Source organism: Fistularia commersonii, chromosome 12, assembly GCF_037954325.1.
Source record: "Fistularia commersonii isolate RoL2024-O1a breed Wild chromosome 12, RoL_Fcom_v1.0, whole genome shotgun sequence".
NCBI classification, from domain to species: domain Eukaryota; kingdom Metazoa; phylum Chordata; class Actinopteri; order Syngnathiformes; family Fistulariidae; genus Fistularia; species Fistularia commersonii.
Window position 1 is genome coordinate 4,595,108 of NC_141295.1, and position 19,151 is coordinate 4,614,258.

General features: G+C 45.3%; 1 protein-coding gene across 1 annotated transcript; it reads right to left on the reverse strand.

Annotated features, from left to right (window-relative positions):
• Nucleotides 1–1,402: 1,402 nt before the first annotated feature.
• spred2a (sprouty related EVH1 domain containing 2a) lies at nucleotides 1,403–16,239 on the reverse strand. Its single transcript, XM_086156496.1, has 6 exons — nucleotides 15,783–16,239; nucleotides 7,876–8,050; nucleotides 7,392–7,560; nucleotides 7,244–7,308; nucleotides 4,753–4,908; nucleotides 1,403–4,632 (listed from the first exon to the last, which is right to left on the reverse strand). Exons 1-6 carry the CDS (start codon nucleotides 15,806–15,808, stop codon nucleotides 3,940–3,942), a joined length of 1,284 nt encoding a protein of 427 aa, XP_086012622.1. The 5' UTR covers nucleotides 15,809–16,239; the 3' UTR covers nucleotides 1,403–3,939.
• Nucleotides 16,240–19,151: the final 2,912 nt, after the last annotated feature.

Consider the following 19,151-nt stretch of genomic DNA (forward strand, 5'->3'; position numbering starts at 1 on the left):
TTAATGTACTTTTCACAGATTTTCAGACTCTTCAAAGCTATAAATCACTCTGACTTTACCAGATACCTCCCGCAGGTTGGTATGTATTCTCTTTTTTTTTAATTGTAATGAAACATGTCAGAGAAAACCCCCTTTGCGGTATTAATATTGCGTAAAAATGCACTACAGGTTAAAATCGACATTTAATCAGAGCCAAGAGTATCTCGGTTGCTATTAAAAAGTTAATAAACTTCGTGGTGCAGCGAGAGACTGAGCCTGTCTGCCTTGTAACAGATGTTGATTGTGAACCCTTTACAAACATCCTGGCATTTTTAGAACCAACCAGCCGGGTGACTGTTCTGGTCCACCTCTTTTCATTTCAGATTTCTGGGGAGGGCGTGAACATCGATCACAGACGGAACGCTGCTGCCGACACGACCGGCTCGACATACGACCCAATCAGGGTTAAGGAATGTGTGACAGAACAACCAGTCGGAGTGAAGGAAGTCGCGATGAAGCACTGCAGTAGTTAATTTGCAAATGTAGCAGGACAACATTAGCTATTAAATGCTGACAGAAGTTTGTAAAACATTTGTTTCTTTTCAGAGGAAGATTGAAGGTTTCAGGTTTCTGCCTTAGACATTCATTGTCAGACACCCAGAAAAATCAACCTATTATTCCGGTTGCAAGGGACTGTACAGCGTCTCTTCCCCAAGAAAATTTACCCACAACAAGAAGAGGCAAGAATCGGTTGATTGAATTAAATATGTTTTTTTTTGTTTTTTTTTTTTTTTTATAATTGAAGTTATGACAGTACTGCCTCCAGCTCACGCGTTTCCTGGCGTTGAGATTTAAAACTTGGTATATGTTGAAAAGTATAAAAGTTTAAAACTTATGAGTAGAACAGTTAAAAATCCAGAGCAAGTATGAAGTCGCCCGGAGGTGAAAGGTACAGTAAAAACTGATAAAACTGTGTAGCAGTTTTCAAGATTTGTTTTGATTCCAGTCTTGTTTCAATGTCAATTCATGAATTCACTGTTTTCTACATGAGGGGCAGTTCAACAAACGCTGCAGTCAGCCAAAAAAAAAAAGGAAAACTATCATCAATCTCAAGTGTGCCTGATCCCTGTTATCCCCTTTTGAAGACAAGACAGCAAAGAATAAAACAGCAGTTTGTCACACATTAGCGCCAATTTCAAACCTTAGCCTCTCATGTAGTGATGAAGTTCCACTTCAGCTCATGGGAGAGTCCTAGCTTCAGGTAGACTTTGCACACACCTTTTTATTTGTAAACACAAACAAACACAGTCTTAAAATGCAGATATCATGTTGTGCGTACAAATCTCCAATATGCTGTCAGTGTCTCAAGCCAAGTCACTCAGATGTGAACATTTGTCGCGTCTCTTGCTAATATCAGACTGTTGGGTATTTGTGGGGTTTGGTAGTACACGACTCCTTATTGACGAGGTCAAGCTGTTTTGCAATGACTTGATGCTGTGCAAATCAAAAATGCTCAGTAACTTTAGATAATGGCCCGGAGATGTGTTGCCCGTGAACGCTTAAGAGGTAATGATTCACAGGAACGTGTTAATCCCTTGGATGGGCTTCGTGTGGGCCGAGTAAACGCTTTTCATAATGGACGTACAAAAAAGAATTTGCGGCAGCAGGTTATCTCGAAGACTAACCGATCTTTACCGCATATTAAAGTACAGTTTTTCCAAAACATGACAGTACCTGCATTTTAAGACGTAGTTTGCTGGTGTCAGAACCAGATTATTGCTTATTCCCTCCCCCAACTTCACAAGTCTGAGTTTGATTTTATGACTGAAAGCAGTTAAATGATCATTTATCCACCCGTTACATTCTTCTATGTGCGTCAAATGATCTGTATCTAAAGGGGCCCAGCTGGACACTGACGTCGTTGAGAAACTGCTGCTCGGTCAGATGTCAACTTGTGTCAAGTGACTGTTTCATGTTGATGGAATACTGACGACAGCTGACTGGGATTTATCTGGTTTGAAGCAGGAATCAATCGATTATTGTTGACGACAATCTACATGGCTATTGGCATTTCGGAGAGATATTTGTGTCGACAAAGTTTATCGGCCGGCTAGTAAAATGAAAAAAAATGTCCGCGTTACAGAGGATGGCCGCTCGTGTCGGCAAGCGTCGCCGTTCGAAGCCTCCGAGGTCAAGAGAAGGTCGGAGAAGCAGAAAGAAAAGACCCGAAATGTTCAATCCAAAACCCCGCTGAATTTTCATTGTCCGGGCGACCACACATTCTCACTCAACGACACAACTGAAACGAGGCGAATCGTTACAGGAATGTTATCCATTCAGATTACCTGGTGCTTTGAAAGCTGTGCATGGCATTTGTATACATTTCAAACAGTTGAACAATTTTACGCAAAATGAATCACGTTTATAAATTAAAGGGCAGTCTTGGGTTTGAGGTTTGTGTCGCAGAAAATTTTGGCACAAAATGTTTAAAGTGACTAAAGCTTAACATCCAGTCATTCATAATAATGTATATTGTCCTTGAAAAACTTTTTTGAACCAGGATTTGTTTTCAACGTCTGGTTCCAGCTGGGAGCGCTCTGTTAAATCCTCGCTCTCACCGGGTTTCGTTCATCCGCATCGTTAAAATACACAAACAATACAAACCACCGACGGCAGACCAGTCTGACCGGCGCGCCGCCTGCACGGATTCATTCAATGAGGTACAACTGTGCAAATCAGATTCCTTCAAAAACGAAAGACATCAGTTATTGTTATTTTTCTTTGTTCATAACAGCACACGTGGGTGATTTGTGTTTTTCGTTTGGACGTTTACAGTTTATCTCCGGGTAGAACTCAAGAGTGGGAACTGGTCTGTCGGTTCCGAGAGACGGAGCGGAGCGGCCGGCACAGAGCCAAACGTCCACCTGTCGGGGTTCGCCGCCGCCATCGACTCGCAAACGGTATGAAAGTGACGGGGAATGAAATTTGGATTTTTCTCTCTGGAGCAGTGTTTCCGAAAGCGCTGCCGAAACGCGGTCGTGCCTTGGTAGCTAGAGTCCAGTGATCCTGAGCTGAATGTTATTTTAAAACAGTTCATCTGGGGTGGGCAGGGGTCGCTCCTGGGGAACATGGGTTCTAAGAGACAACGTATGCAGGGCAGGGAAACGTTTTAATAAATCCATCTCGGGTTCTCTGAGCCTCTCCCAGGAGTCTCCAGGTGAATTTAAAAGGATCTCCCTGTGGCCTCCTTCATAATTCAGGTCCTAATGAGTTTAGGGTTTACCAGGAATGTCGAGCTGCTGGGTGGAGGCGTTCCACGAAAATCTGATTTGACAAATGAATGTGTCACTTTTGGGGCAAAACACGGTTGTAGAGCGGCTTGAAATGTTTGCTAAAACACGGGTATGAGAGGCTAGCTTTAGAGGTGTTGTTGTTTTAACCCGGCAGCCTACTTCTCGACTAAATTACCCCCCCATTCTAGCTTGGGACGCTTGGATAGACCCGCCGCACCAGATTCCCCGGCCGTGGCGTTTTTGTTACGTCGAAGTCTTGACTGCTGGATGTTTGGCAGTGTGCCGGAGGGCTGCGCCTCCGTCCGACCCGCACTGAGCTCACGCGACGCAGAAAAAAAGGAAATGACACTCAAATTTTTAACACACATGAGTGTAAAAATATAAAGTACCTGTTTATATATATATATTCATATATTTATACATATAGAATTTCACATAGAAATTATTTTTCTTTGTTCACTTTTTGTGAGAATCAGAAGCCACTTTGGTCCTGAATGTCACATATGACAAACTTCTTTTTTTTTTTTTTTCTCACATTTTATCCTCCACCTGGAACTGGGAGACAAGACAGACAACAATAACAACTAAAAAAAAAAAAAAAAAAAAAAAAAAACGACCGTCAAATGACAATCCGTTTTTCTGTCTCCTCCTAGGAGTCTACGCCGCCTCAGCCCACTGCTTTGTGTTTCCCGCCGCAGCAGTGGCAGGCCACACCACAGCGATAGCAGGCCCTGAGCGGCGCGTAGCAGCACATGCACGGCGCCAGCAGCGACAGACCCACCAGTGCTGTCCAGCGCAGGCAGAAGCGCTCGTCACTTGTGTCGCAGGAGCACGGGTCCGAGTAATCCCCCTCCGGGTCCGACATGCAGTGGTACAGCAGGCTGTCCGCGCACCACATGAAGCTGACCCGATGGATGCAGGTCTGGATGGGGTCGGGAGCCTCCTGGCAACGGCCCCGCCTGTTGTCCTCGTGGTTGAACATGTCCTGACAGTAAACACAATGCGAGCGCTCGCCTTCGTCCTTCCTCCGCTTGCCCTTGGGCTGTGGCGCTCGCGGCTGCACCGTCACCACCGCCCTGTGACCGCCGCCCAGCTCCAGACAGCCGGTTTTGCCGTCGCAGCCTCGCTGCACCTCGCAGCCGAGCGGGTACGGATAGGTGTAGCCGGTCTTGGTCGGCTCACTCTTGGTGTAGTGAACGTAGGCCTCCGGGAGTTCGGGCTGGACGATTTTGTCCCGCGTGGCGTTATCGTAGCGGTAATCCTCGTAGCCGGTGAGCCAGGTCCGCTCCCGGGGGTTAATGCGTACGATCTCCTCCTCCTCCAGGTGGAAGCGGACATGACGGGGGAACATGTGCACCGCCTGCGGAGAGCACGACTTTTTGAGAAGGACGTCTGGTCGCTCTGCCACTTTTTATTTGGTGGATCATGACTTAAGATCTTCCCCGGATTTGAGGAAGAGATGTGAACCGTCATCACCCACCTGGTCCAGGAAGTAGTGATCCAGGGGCCGATGCTGCTCGTAGAAATGTCCGAGGATGCAGTGGTGTCGGCGGGGCTCGCAGAAGTTGAGCGGCGCCAGTGAGTGCACGACAGGCTCTCTCCTCTGGGATGAATTGGAGGAGCTGTCGGTCGCCGTCTGGAGGGAGAAGAAAGAGGAGGTGTGTGGAAACGTTACTCCAAGCTAAAAATAGACGATGCCGCAAACACCCGCCACGATCGAGAGAGTCAAAGACTTTGTCCTTTGTAAAAACAAACAGAGGAATTTGCTCAGAAATGTCGACGGGTCTGAAAAGATGCGTGTCGATTGGGTTAAATCGAGGCTAACAGCATGCTTAGCGTCACGCTGAGCAGGCCGTTCACATACAGCTCTAAACCAGACAAATTAATAAAGTAGCCCCCGAAGGCACTTTTTACATTTCATTTACTCTGTTTGGTGGCTTTGTGACAGAACTGTCAGCACTAATACAGACACGCACGGGACACACCCTCCGGTTTCCAACAGAACGCGACACAGTTAAAATATTTACAGGATTGGTTTAGTGAAATACTTTCATTTTCCAATTTTTAGCTTTTATTTCAGAATAAATGAGGCAAACGAGGCCAAATTATTCCCGGTGGGTCTGGTTTCACAAAATCCATCGGCTCATATCACTTTGGATCGCGGCTGAGTCATGGCACCGAGAGAACGCGTGGCGTCCAAGAACCTGCCTGACCTTCGCCCCGGCATTTTTGACCCTCCAGAGTTTTTGTGTGCAATTTAGATGAGAACAAGGGAACAAATGAAAGACCTCTGGAGCCCAAGGCTGCGTGGAAACTCATCTTTAAGGTCTTTGTGTTTTTATTGGGTCTTTGCTAAATGAATCCCAGCCTGCCAGCACAACGCTGACATCATCCCTTTTTTTTTTTGTATGGGGGGGTCTGCTTTTATGTGGCACTCCGAGGTCTGTGAGCTCATCCTCGTCACATCGGAAAACAATCTCTCTTTCAGCTTAAAGTGCTTTTTACATTTCAGGGAACTGATTTGTCCGCGCGTAGCCGCCGCGCTGCTTTATCTGTTTCTATAAAACCACATGAGAAATTCAAAACAAAGCGACGGGGAATCTCGGTCGCCCCCTGACTCGGCGGACCGACGGTTCCTGTCAGGTGTAGTTTCTCCATTGAGAAGTCTGTTGGCCTTCCTGAAAATGTCAAGGCGATGGGAGTCCCGCTGCTTCCTGCTTTACTTTGAAATCTTCAATCAGGACGCCACCCCTGTGGTCCCCCATTGCAGAATATTTTGTTACCTAAAACTGCGGATTAAGCTTATTCAACCTCGTAATGGCCCATCCAAGAATTAAAGGTAGTTATTTGAATATCATGTGAGAGAATATTAGCTAAGGGTAAAAGTTCCTACAAAAATTTGGGTGAAACACACCTGGAACAAACACAAGTAACTGGGTTTTTCTGTTTTGCCTTTTTCATGGAAAGTGGTCAAACTGATCAATCTTCATTTTGCAGAGGAAATCTTTATTTGGCTTTTTATTTGTCTCTGCAGCTATGTTTACTAATTCTCATCACTGCTGGAGCCAATCCCAGCTGTGGGTGGATGAGAGGCGGGGTTTGACTCGGACAAGTCACCTGTCAATCACAGGGCCACGCGCAGCGACGTGTCGCGCTCATTCACACAGACAACCAAAGATTCCTCAGCGAACCTCCTGAAAGCTTTTGGACAGTTGGAGGAGGATGACGATAATACGGAGAAGCCTCACAGAGAACCAAGTCTTGTATTTATGACCCCTCCCCGTCGGTGTCCTCCAACTGACCTCAAAACCCTGGCAGTCGCTGACAGTCCAGGAAAATAAAGAAAATGAAACGCGCACAAATACCACTGCAACAAAAGCTGCGTGACCAGGACACGAGTCAAAAATAAACCAGCTGATTTACAACGACACTTCGACCAACCTAATGCCGGTGAATTTGCATTTGTTTCCCCTGACTTCAGCTGTAGGGAGATGTTTCATCAAAATAAGCACCAGCTGGTGCTACTTTTCTGGGGAAGCTGCCTAGATAAGTGCACAAGGTGATGTGATTCAGGAAACAACTAAAGGGTGTTTCTTTTCTCTTTTTTTTTCCTTTCCTTTTCTAGTGATTGCCAAATCCTCCTGTGATGCCGCTGCCCCCTCTGGCCAAACAGCAGCACAGCAAAAGCCTCAGCATGTTGGATGAGCTCCGGATGCGATTGGTTCGCCCTGAGGAGGATCTGGTTGGTGGCGAGGCCAGCAGGAGCTCAGCAGGTAGCAGGAGTTGAAAAGTCATAATTATCTGATATCACCCAAAAGCAATGAAGGGCTCAGAGACCAGGAGGAGGTGGCGGGAAGTTTGGAGTCCAGATGTTAAGCATGAACTGGCCGACCGTGTACTAAGGAGTGTCTGCGGTGGCTGGACGCGTGCGCCGAAACCCATTGGTCATCATGACAGCTTAAAGCTCTCACCGTGAAAACGTCGTCATCGCCGAGCTCTGCCTCGTTTTGCAGCGTCGATGAGGACGTGGTCGACCCTGGAAAACACACAGCAGGCCCTCGCTGTGAGATTCGGCCTTCAGACGGGATACTCTGGATCAGAGGCCTCCCGCGGACATACCCTCTGTCAGGTCCTCCAGGGCTTTCCTCACCCCGCGGTCGAAGGCTCGGGCGTCGGCGGAGCTCTGGAACGTCAGACCGCACTTCCTGTTGTCCACCTTCCAGTGGTGGAAGGTGGGCGTGGCCTTGGTGTAGACCAGGTCCTTCTTCAAGAAGCACTCGAGGATGACCTGGAAGAGGGGCAGCGGACCAGATCACGCATCTGGACCTTCTCTAAACGCCACACGCCTGCGATTGTAAGTTCATTTATAGCGTCTCATCTATAACGACTCAATCCACATTGAAAATCGCTCACCGCTTTTGTTTTCCTCGACAAAATATCTGGTTCTCTTTACCAATTTTCAGGACATGTCAATCTAGTTGCTAGGTCATTTCTATCGATGTTTGTATGTTTATTTAATTCATTGAATATCTTACTTAATCGGGTAATCTTTTAACTTATTTCACTCACTACTGTTGTCTAGTTCATCAAAAAAATATCCGACCTCTTTGTCTTTGAGTCGCTCTCCGTGGATCAGGAAGGTGTTTCGTCCCAGTAGTTCGTTGGGCAGCAGCCTGCAAACGCCGACTCTGCTCAGGCACCCATCCTGCGCCAACCAGCCGCCGCTCGAGTCGTCCCAGGTCATCACCACCGCTTTGACGCGCACAATGTAGCTGTCACTGCAACAGACCAAACACACACACACACACCGTCACACAGAGCTACAGCATGCTCAAGATACACAGCTCATCATTTATGTCATGAATAATAAACAGGACAATAAATTAGTGCAGGCCACCAAAGACTTTTAATTTAAACATATCCTTACAATTTTCATTGATTTTTTTTTTAAATAAGGCAAGCAGATAAATACCCCAAAATAGTAATTTAGTGGACAAATGGCTGCAAAAAAATCTTAAAACAGATAGAGGTGATAATGCATTGAAAAGAAGTGTGGATTTTTTTCAACGATATCAACTGAATTTACTGATAAAACGGTTGCCTGAAGTCGAACTTGGGCTCAAGAGCGTGAACAAGGTCGACACCCTGTTCTAGAACGTCAGTCAATTCTTTCGACAGCAAACATCACAAACTCAAGACCTAATAATAAAGCAGTTTATTGAAAAACAAATATTCCTCCAAGCACAAGACAATAGTTGAGGGAGGGTCTCCTTGTCTCTTAGACACTGAGTCTACACACACACGCACACACACTCACCCAAATAAGCTAGTCTGATGTTCAAGAGACTTAATCCTCGCATTCAGATAAAGACAAAGCAGCATCGAGGTGAAACAAAAATAAATAAATGAGCACCCTCTCTGCCCCCTCCTATTCCGTCTCCCGCGCTCCATCTTGCCTTTTGTACTCGTACATCCTGTTTCCACGGTCACCGTCTCGTCAGGTCGTCGAGCTGTGCCGCTGCCGACGCCACAGCCTCATTCCACTAGTGTGTGTGCTCTTGTGAATGCGGGTGTGCGAGTGTGTGTGTGTGTCTGGCATGAGTCATCACTGCATTTTCTGGCAACGTGGTGAATGTACAAGTCACAGTATGTACATGAAGGGGCTCTGGAGTTGTTGTGTATTTGGTGACTTTCAAAAGGAGGCAGGCTAATGATACCATAGGCTACGGTTCACTGTGCTAAGCTAAGTAGCAGCATGGGAGGGGGGATCCTAGCGTCTCGTTGCCTGCTCACACAGAGAAGAGAAAAGAGCCTATCTTCTTGTCACCAGTATACCGACTGGCTCCACATGTGCACGGACGTGAAACGCACATCGATTAAAATCAAAAGCGCGTCAACATCTGTCTGTAGTGATAAAATCACCAGTTAGAAGTGTCAGTTTTAATTCACGGCATAATGTAACTGTTTCGTCTTGGGATAAATATTCACATCCGACCATTCACTCTCACGTTGCAGACAATTTTGGGGTCTTCAGTGGACCGACTGACTTGTTTTCGTACAGTGGGAGGAAGATGGAGAACCTGGAGGGAACCCCCGTGGGAGAACGCGACCGGATTTGGACCTGCGACCTTCCCGCTGAGAGGCGAGTGTGCATATTTCGCCGTTTTTTTTCGATCGGCTTGAAATGTCAAGACGATGAGGGCCGTCCGTTTGCGTAAAAAAAACACTACGTAAATAAAGTTATTACTGGAGCGCTGTTCAATCTGAAATTAGAGTCCGACTTCTGGGAAAAAGAACTCTGCGGGGCCGAACCACGTGCTGATGAAGTGATTTCATTGACACAGATTACACACAATCCAGTGCGAGGCTCGGGCCCTTTAACGCGCGTGAAATGATCTCAGCATGTTCAATTTCACCCGTTAGTCTCTCGCTTTTTCCAGAGGCGTATCAGGCGTCTCCCGGAGTTTCAGTGGAGCGGCGCCTTCAAACTGGGAAGAAAGTAGTCACTCTTTTTTTTTTTTTTGTGTTTTGCTAGACTGAAGCTTTAGATCTATGCCACGGGCATCTAGCTTACCTCCGAGGTCCTGGAAATGTGGTCCCGCGTTCAGTGTCTGCAGCAACCAGACACCGAACGCACCGGGTCACTTCCTGAACAGCCGACCTCAAATCAATGGGAACGGCCTCCGGTTATTGCGGATGACGAGTGTTATTCTCAAAAGCGCTGCTCTTTTTTGTTTTATTTTTTTTAAGTAGTTGCACTTCCTGGTCTTGTTGGCTCTGGAAGTGACCTCACGACCCCCCCCCCCCCCCTTCCCCGCTCGGATCGACAAAAGATATTAATGAGGAAACTGTACCCGCTTGTATCGCAAGTCACGCGGCGTCCTCATGCTGCCGTGCTTCCTGGAAAACACAATCTCAGCACATGCTCCCAATCAGGGAGGAGGACCCAAATGCCACCACCCCTAGCAACAACATCACCAGCAACCCCATCACCATGCACACACACACACACACACACACACACACCACCAAAACTACCCCAACACCTCCCCCAGCCATGTCCTCACAGGACACTGTAATGAATCGGCCGCTTAGAGCACTTTATGTGGATGCACTTAAACAAAGAGCATTACACACATACACACACACACACACAAACACACAGCGGAAGTGGAAGTGATAAAAGCCTCCGGTGGCCTGTTTGCCCATCATCACGAAAATCAAACACACAATGAAGAATTCATTTGCATAGTCACATAGAAGTCATTCTCAAAAGCAGAATTTAGAATAAGGCTTCAAAAAAAATAAAAATAATCTATTACAAATCAGACAAATTCAAATCCCAAGTTATTAGATTTTAAAATTAGTTTCAAATGTTATTCCTTAAATCTCTGTTGTTGTTTTTTTAACAGTTCACACAAGATCACGTGTTTTAAAACAAACACACACACACACACACACATACATTGAAATCAAGGGGAGAATAGCATCCGGAGGCCTCTTTGCTCCCTCCTCGTGAAAAAAACAGGCAGAGCATCAGCAGGAAGCACCGGTTTTGACTCTCACGCCGCCCGAACTGGCCTGTTACGTGGCCGGTTGTCATTAAAACACAATAGGAAAAGTAAATAATAGCGTAGCGACTGCGCTACGGCAAGCTAGCACAGAGACGTCCTGGACCGTTGTCTGCAGCGATCCTGCACCCGCACCAAAAGTGCATTTGACATGTGGATGCAGAGCTTAGCATGTAGCACCTTTGTTAAGCGCTGACGGTGTTTCTCTTTGATTTTCCTGACTTGTGGCCTCCATTCTGCGAGCACGGTTGCCTGCTAGCCTCCCTGCTAATGCAAAAGTGCGCCATTTCCTTGACTGAGATAAGAGAATAAATGTCCACTTAGTATCCTGGATTACATTTGTTACTTTTTTAAATAATACTTTTGTTGACAAAACAAGTACGGGTGTTTGCAAACAAGGATTTCAGAATAAAAGCGGGCTAGATGATTTGTTCGGATGTTCGCATTTTGCGCATAATACAGCAGATTATCGATCATGTATTGATGTGTCGTAACACTTGGAGTTGCCGTTTAAATCCGTGACGCTGAAATGGTTCAGAAATAGCCCGAAAAGCATTGGCGTCTTAAAGATAAACCCATGACCGTGTGAACTGAAACACGGCGGACCCTCAACAACAGCCCTTCCCCTCCGACGCGGAGGAACTCCTCTGCTTTCCATCCCGAGCTGTTTGACGAACAAACCTGACGCGCCTGCTCTGTTTCCAGCTGTACCGTAATGCAAACATCCGCCGTTCTCTCGCACCGCTTGTGTTGTTTTTTTATACCAAACGGTCATAGAATCGATAGCAAATCAATGTGTTTTGTGTGTGTGTGTGTGTGTGTGTGTGTGTGTGTGTGTGTGTGTGTTAGTAGCTGACACACTGGCTGGCTTTTTCCTCAATGTCACTTTCAACCCCCCAGCCCATCCAGTGTTATCGACCGCTCATTGCTGGAGGGTTCGGGGGCATCGGTTTGCCCTATCAACACCACCACCCCCCCCCCCCACACACACACACACACACACACACTGACAATCACACCCGCACGCTAACCCTGGAAATGAACATCACGCTATTTTTCAGCCCTTGTTTTGTTTGTTTGTTTGTTTGGTTGGTTGTTTAATCGATAAATCACAATTCCATTACCTCCTCATCCCTCTGGGATATTACAAAAAGTATACAAAAAAAACTGTTCACGTCTGTTTGAAAATTGGTGACACACACACACACACACACACACACACACACACACACACGAGTAAACTAGTTCCTTTGAGAAGCAGTGTGTTCAGGGTACGGATATCCTAGCTTAAATGCTAATTCCCCTTTACGCATCCTTATTTTGATTTAAAAACGAATAAATTGGGTTCTGCAGGATGAGGGTCCTGCAGAAACGTGCCGGGGCGTCTCAGTATTTCGAGTCCTGGTTCCGCAAAGTGAAAGCGCTGGTCGGCCTCCGTCAGCGGCAGCAGGGTGTTCTGGGTAAACACTTCCAGAGCCTGGCCAATTATCTGACGGCACGCTGGCGAGCGAGTCATGTATGTACCTGCAGGGCGCACGCACGCCGTGAATCTGCTTTTTCACCGGGACACACAAAACTGATGAACTCACATACGTGTGGGAGTGTGTGTTTTAAATCTCTGGTGCTTTTATTGCTTTAATAAGTTACAGCGTGACAAGCAGAGGCTGCATAGGAATCAGATGTTAGGGTCTTGTCATGACTGAGTGTGTGTGAGTGTGTGTGTGTGTGTGTGTGTGTGTGTGTGCTTGCTAACTCCTAATTTTAATTTACTGTTTTGTTTTTTTTTTCCACCCTCCCACTATTTTCAACGAGAAATCATGAATCCAGTTTCTTTTAATTTGTCAACAGTAGATTTCTTGGAGGTCAAGGCAACGGTCGCCTTCCGGTGTTTCGACCGTGCAACGACCTCACCGGGTGCCGGGTTCAAAGGTCATCATTTATTCATCAGTGTGTTTCAGATGAAACACTGTTGAATTAATCAGAGGGTCACCGCTTAGGTTCACCAGCGAGGTGATGATTTCAGCCTCCTACCTGGGTGAAGTTTGTTTTTGAAGTATCGGCGTGCACAGACGCGACAAAATAAAAAAGAAAAAAAAAGCAGTTCTCTGAGGAAATAGTCTGCACCGCCGTTGTTGAGACTTAAAAACAAACCAGAACAACAGAATTGTGATGCAGTGAATCCGGTCCAGGGACCTCCATGTGACCGTACGTGATTAGATCTTTCCTCAATAAAACTTTCCAATAAACGGGGCGAGGGAATGAATCCGCACTCTGTGTCGGAACAATGCCGGGTTTTCAGCGGCCGCTCGGGCTGCTTCGGCACGATCGAGAGCGCGTAAACCCCCCGCGACCTGTGGGACGCTCGGATCAAACAGCCGAGAACATCCGCGCGTTTTGGAAATACTAGCGTCGTTAGCCTGTTGTTAGCCTTAGCTCGGTTGACCTCAGCGTGACCCAGCGTTTTCAAACGAAGTGATAATAAGCGTCGACGTAGCGTCAGAGCGATGTGGCCGTAGCTTTAGCCAGACGGCGCTCTGGATCATCGCTTGCTTCTTAAGACCTAGAAAGTATTTAATTTTTTGTTGTTTTTTTTTTTTGAACCAGTGATTTCTCTCTGTTCATGTCTGGTAAAAATTAAAAAAAAAAAAACAACAATGCACAAATACACAGGTTAGTTGTGTTGTCCTTTCTTTGTAAAAATCAATATCACCTTTTCCGGCAAAGTCGCTTTCTCGAAACGGCCGACGAGAGATCGGGTAACGTGTGTGCAAATGAAAAGTCTGTTTTGACAAAGTGATGTGTGTTACAATGTTTTTGAAGATCGCCAAGTTCAATTTCAAATTAGGAAAATGGTTTCTGTTCTAATTTCATAAAAAGTCCCTGATCCTTTGCCTCAATCTTTCATTAAATTCATTTAAGTATTTTCCGCGTACTTTAAAATAAAACATGTTGACAAAACAAAGCATCAGGAGATTTTCGTGTTTAGAACGTTATGTGTGTTTTTTTCTATTAATTCTGTGATCGGTGTCGATCCGTGTCCTTGAACACATCCGTCTTCCTGTCTTGCTTGTCACATTGACCAATAGGGGGCGATGGCTCTGCGTACGTGTGTGTGTGTGTGTGTGTGTGTGTGTGTGTGTGTGTGTGTGTTTAGAAAAGCTGAAGCTACACGCACACACTGCTGTTTTGCGCTGCTTGATGGAGCGGAGGTGCCCTGTGGATTCAGGTTGTCTCTGCAGGACGACTACTAAATACTGGAAAACTCATTCTATGAGTCCTCTGTGCCCCCCCCCCCCCAAACACACACACACACACACAGACACACACACACACACACACACACACACACACACAGAGCAAGGAGGACCTCATTTCCTTTCCCGATGTTGCACTTCCTGTCGTTTTAATCACACGCTGGTAATTTCTCACTCAGCGTTTCAAGGACAAGACTCACCTTGAGTGTTTTTGTTTTTTTTTCCTTCATCACCCCCTGCCCCAGGTGTGTATCGAGGTGTGTAGAACCACGAGAAGTTTGTTTCACTTTTTTTTTTTTAAACATTTCAAGCTGCAGTTGCGGAGTTGAGCCACAAGTTGGCAGTGTGACTTGGGAGTGACTGTAAATGAACACATGAGCTAATATGTAGCGAGCAGCGCTATATTAGCGTAAATGACGGCAACGTCAAGGAGGAAGGCCGACTATAGGAGGGGTCTTTGGTTTGCCCCGGGGCGGCCATATTTGTAGTTTATTGGTTAGCGTACACTGAAACCTGAATCAGCCTTAGCAGATCCGAACGACTGATGTGATGTTGGACAGCGATTTGCATGAAATATATTTTGCACAAAAACATTACGGAGTTGAAACATGGAATTTTATCTTGAATGAAAATCTTTAAAATCAAATGGGCCAAAGGTGAGATACTACTGAAGCAACCGGCTCCTGGAGCCCGGGGCCCCAGGCTCCTGCACGCCGGCCCTGCTGACTCCACAGCCGTGTATTTGGTTGCCATGTGACAGTCAGACTGCAGTCACCGCCGCTCAGTGTGTGTGTGTGTGTGTGTGTGGGAGAGAAGCAAAGAGAGGAGCAGCATCCTCTTGCCATCCAAGAATGTGGCGCCAAAACACCTGAAATCAGGCCTCCGTCTGCCTCGGCCTCCTTCATGTATGAGAAGGTTGTTTTATTTTTATTTTTTTTTTATTTTTTATTTTTTTGTCGTTGCTGCAACGGAACCTGCGAGTGACAGCGGCGATGAGTCACGCCGCCATCCGCTCGCTGCCTCCTCCTCCTCCGTGAGGCAGAGACCGGACTCAGCTTTACTCGGGTTGTGGATGTAGGACGGACAAACACGACGGCTGTCAGAAAAACCATCACACACACGCACACACACACACACACACACACACACACATGGACAAAAAAATCTACAAAAAAAGTAGGAGGGGAAAAAAAAAACAAAATAAGATGCAATTTGTCCCAAAGTCAATGAGAAGTTTTTAAACACATTATTGAAATATCTGGAGTTATAACCATATTAAAGACAACTAAGAATAAAAAAAATAAAATAAAAAAAGACAAGACTAAAATAGCAAATATAGTCAACAAGTCTCATTGAAAAAAAAATAAAAAGGCAAAAATGGAAAAACAAACCATTAAAGCCTTGTAATAATTAGAGATGAATAAATAAAATTAAAATCAGTAGGAAATTATGTAAAAATGGAGACACTGCAATGGACGTACACACGCACGCACACGCACACACACACACACACACACACACACAGAGCTCCGGTGTTTTGACTGAATCACATCTGCAGCAGCTGCTCGACCTCCTCCATCCTCCTCCCATCATGAGAGCAGTAGAGGAGGTGTGTGTGTGTGTGTGTGTGTGTGTGTGTGTGTGCGCGCGTGTGAGTGTGTGTGTGTGTAGGGGGGGGTACTCACTCGTCTGGGCGCGTGTCCTCGCTCATTTTTCCGGTTTCACCTCCGGTAATCTTCAGCTCCCGCCGCGGCCGCCGTGCGCTCGGGTGTCTTCATGGTTCCTCGCCCTTCAGAACCTCCTCTTCTCCACCGGTTCTCCACCGGTTCTCCACCGGTTCTCCACCGGTTCTCCACCGGTTCCCCGCGCACGGCCCTCCGATCTGCTCCTTCCTCCTCCTCCTCTTCAGTCTCCGGAGCGCATCCGCGTCCTTTACGCCTAGTCTTCTCCTCCTCCTCTTTCTTCTTCTTCTTCTTCTTCTTCTTCACCCTCCTCCTCGTCCTCCTCCTCCACCGCCGTCTCCTCCTCCTCTTCCTCCTCCTCCTCCTCCCCCGCGGGGTCGCGCTGGAATGCGGTGACCGAAAATGGTGCTCTGGTGTGGGCGAGGATGGCCCCGGACGAGCCCCGTCGCCTCGTTACTCCATGTTGGATCCGGCGGCGGAGGAGCGGGGCGGCCGGGAGGGAGGCGGCGGTGACGTCACGCCCCGAGGACCGCAGAGTCACGTGATCCCAAAATAAATAATAATAATAATAATAATAATAATAATCACAAGTCATTCAGTATTACTAGCAGGACTGAGAAGATGCACCAGCACTACGACTATTATTATTTTGCATTGTGAGTGGAGGTGTTGGTGTCACAATGGTAGTTTGTTTTATGAGATGGAGAAGCAGGAACAGCAGTTTTGTTGTTATTATAACTGTTATTTCTGTTTTATTAGAGGAACTACTCATAGAATAGTAGTAGTAGTGGATGATGTTATTGTTATAAAGCAGCACTATCATATGTAGCAGTATTCAAGAAGTGTTTATTGATACGAGCTTCCCTGCACGGTGAAATTCCTGCTTTGCTGTCCGACATATGTGCTGGTAGAAGAGTGTAAACATTGTTATAAATATGATTATAGATGTGAATGTGAACATTGCAGTCGAACAGTGAGAACAGTGCAATAAGACGTTTGACTATTGTAGTGAAAGAAGTGCTGCTAATTGTTTACTGAACATTATAAAGTGAAACAAAGTATAACAGCAGCTTCAGTGGTAATTGGAGTACAGCTTATAATCATTAGCATTATCAGCTAGTACTAGAAACTGCTACAAAAACTACAGATATTGAAGTTGTTGCTGTGATAGCAGTATAAGTAATATTATCAGTATTGGTATTAACATGAGAGCATTATTTTCAAATAATTGACGATCATCCTATTATATTAAACGTCTCCATGTGACTGAATGTATACAGTATTTGACTTACCTGAGCCATCATACAAGTATTACATGTATGCGAATTGCATATATATTTATTTTTTGACACAATTTGAAATACTCTTTGTGGTTTTGTTTATTTTCATAATCCAGCACATATTCGAGTCATTGACTCCCCCTTTACAACTAACCGCGCAATAGCGACACCTAGTGGTCAAAAGTGGCACTGCACAACCCGACTCACATCTGCTGCACATCTGCGTCCGTGTGTGTGTGTGTGTGTGTGTGTGTGTGTGAGGGGGCTGGAGAGGACGCGGTAAAAACGCGTCTCTGTGTGTGTTTAATGACGCGCGGCCGTCAGTTCACATTTTCCACTTCCGGTTCATTAACTGGTGGTCTTAAACTGGATCTGTTTTTCTCGTGTGTGTTTTCGTCTTACAAACTTTGGCCTACCAATTTTTTACACACACGAAAGTATTTTTAGCTGTTCTGCAATATTTGAACATTTTTGAGAGATTAAGAAAAATCAGAATCGTTAAACATAAACATACTTATCTGTAATTACAATTTTAACCACTAGATGGCAAAGACGTCTAATTAATGCTGCTCATCGAGTACTTTTCAGGTTCCAGTATCACTTGTCAATCATGTTTTTTCATTTATTTTTTATTTTGTGCGTTCAGAGAGAAAGTGACATAGCAGCATATTTACGGTGAGATTCAAGTTCCCTTTTTTTTGTTGTTTTTTTTTTGTTTGTTTTGTTTTGTGAGTTTCTGCTGGTGGTCAAGAGGCCACAGCCAATCAGGCACTGAAAACAAGCGTAAAAGTCCGTTTTGTTTTTCCATCCAAACTCCCAGCGAACGGAGGGGAGTGAAAAGTTTTGGCTGATCATGATGCTTCCGGTGAAGTTGACCTTTGACACCCCGGTTTGTTGACCTACATCTTTTCCTCCCGTCAGCCTTTTGTCAAACTCAAAGTTGACCAATTATCACCAAATTTCCCTTTCAATTTTATTCCACCTCAATACAAATCGATAAAACAGACTTTGAACCTTTTCTTTCCAACTGTATTCTTCAAATATGTAGCTCGGATAAAATGACACACGCTTGTTTTGTGACATTATGAGCAGAAGAAGTGGGGAAAAATGTTTGATTTACCGGTGAGTCGTGTACCGACACAATGGTACCAGCCAGCGGTAAATCTGTCCATAATTAGTTTTATGGTCATCTAATCCAAACAGATGTTCTTTTCTCCTTTTAAAGGTTCCTCTCCGCTGATTCGGATCGGTCGTGATGAACTGCTCCACATGCTTGCGGACGTTTTTGATTCACGGATTTAGCAAACATATGTTGAGTTTCACCGAAACCAAATTGCCAGCGAGGAATATCTCCATGAGCTCCGCTCTGGTTTGCCGATAAAACAATCGGAATAATTTTGAAAACCACACATGTCAAAGCGTCTCTTTTTTCCTTTTTCTCTTTTTTCTCCTTCTTATAATCATTATCGTCATATTTCAAACCCATGTTAAACCCATGAGACCGAAGCCTCAAGCCCGAAAGAGAGGCTATTCAAAATTATTGAATGATTTATTTACTTAAAACCACGAGACACTTTGCATGGGCTCAATGGCGCGCCCAGTGGCGACAGTTCAAAATGCTAGCAGGGTTTTCAGTGAAAAATGTCTTTTCTGTTAAGATATAACAAACCAAAGGGCGTGTTATTTTCCCAAATCTGGTTTTAACGCGCACATCCATTGATCATTTACTGCGCAAAAATGACCAATGAATTATCGGACAGTTTACAGGAATCACTAGCCAAAAGGAAATCAAACAAAACACAATAAATTGGCATAAAAAAATGACTTCAAGTTTTAGTGGAAAAGGCCAGGTTCATGTTTTAAATATATAGATAAATAACATATCGGCGGGGGCCGTTGACAAGGGGAATGTGAGGTGTTTGGGGAAAATGATCATATTTGCTTATAAAAAAAACAACTTTAATTGTAAAAATGAAATGTAAACAAAAAGTGAGGAAATTACCATAATTGACATAAGAAATGTGTCATGCTCAGAAGAATTTTCTTTTTTTTAATAAAAATTTAAAAAAAAAAATACTACTGAAAAACATCA

Excerpts from the sequence above, each read along its gene's own strand:
- spred2a (XM_086156496.1), bottom strand. The coding sequence starts at position 15,808 with ATGAGCGAGGACACGCGCCCAGACGA. Across the intron at positions 8,051-15,782 it reads GAGGACACGCGCCCAGACGA|TGACAGCTACATTGTGCGCG; the intron begins GTGAGTACCCCC and ends GGTCTGTTGCAG. Across the intron at positions 7,561-7,875 it reads AGCGACTCAAAGACAAAGAG|GTCATCCTCGAGTGCTTCTT; the intron begins GTCGGATATTTT and ends CCCCTCTTCCAG.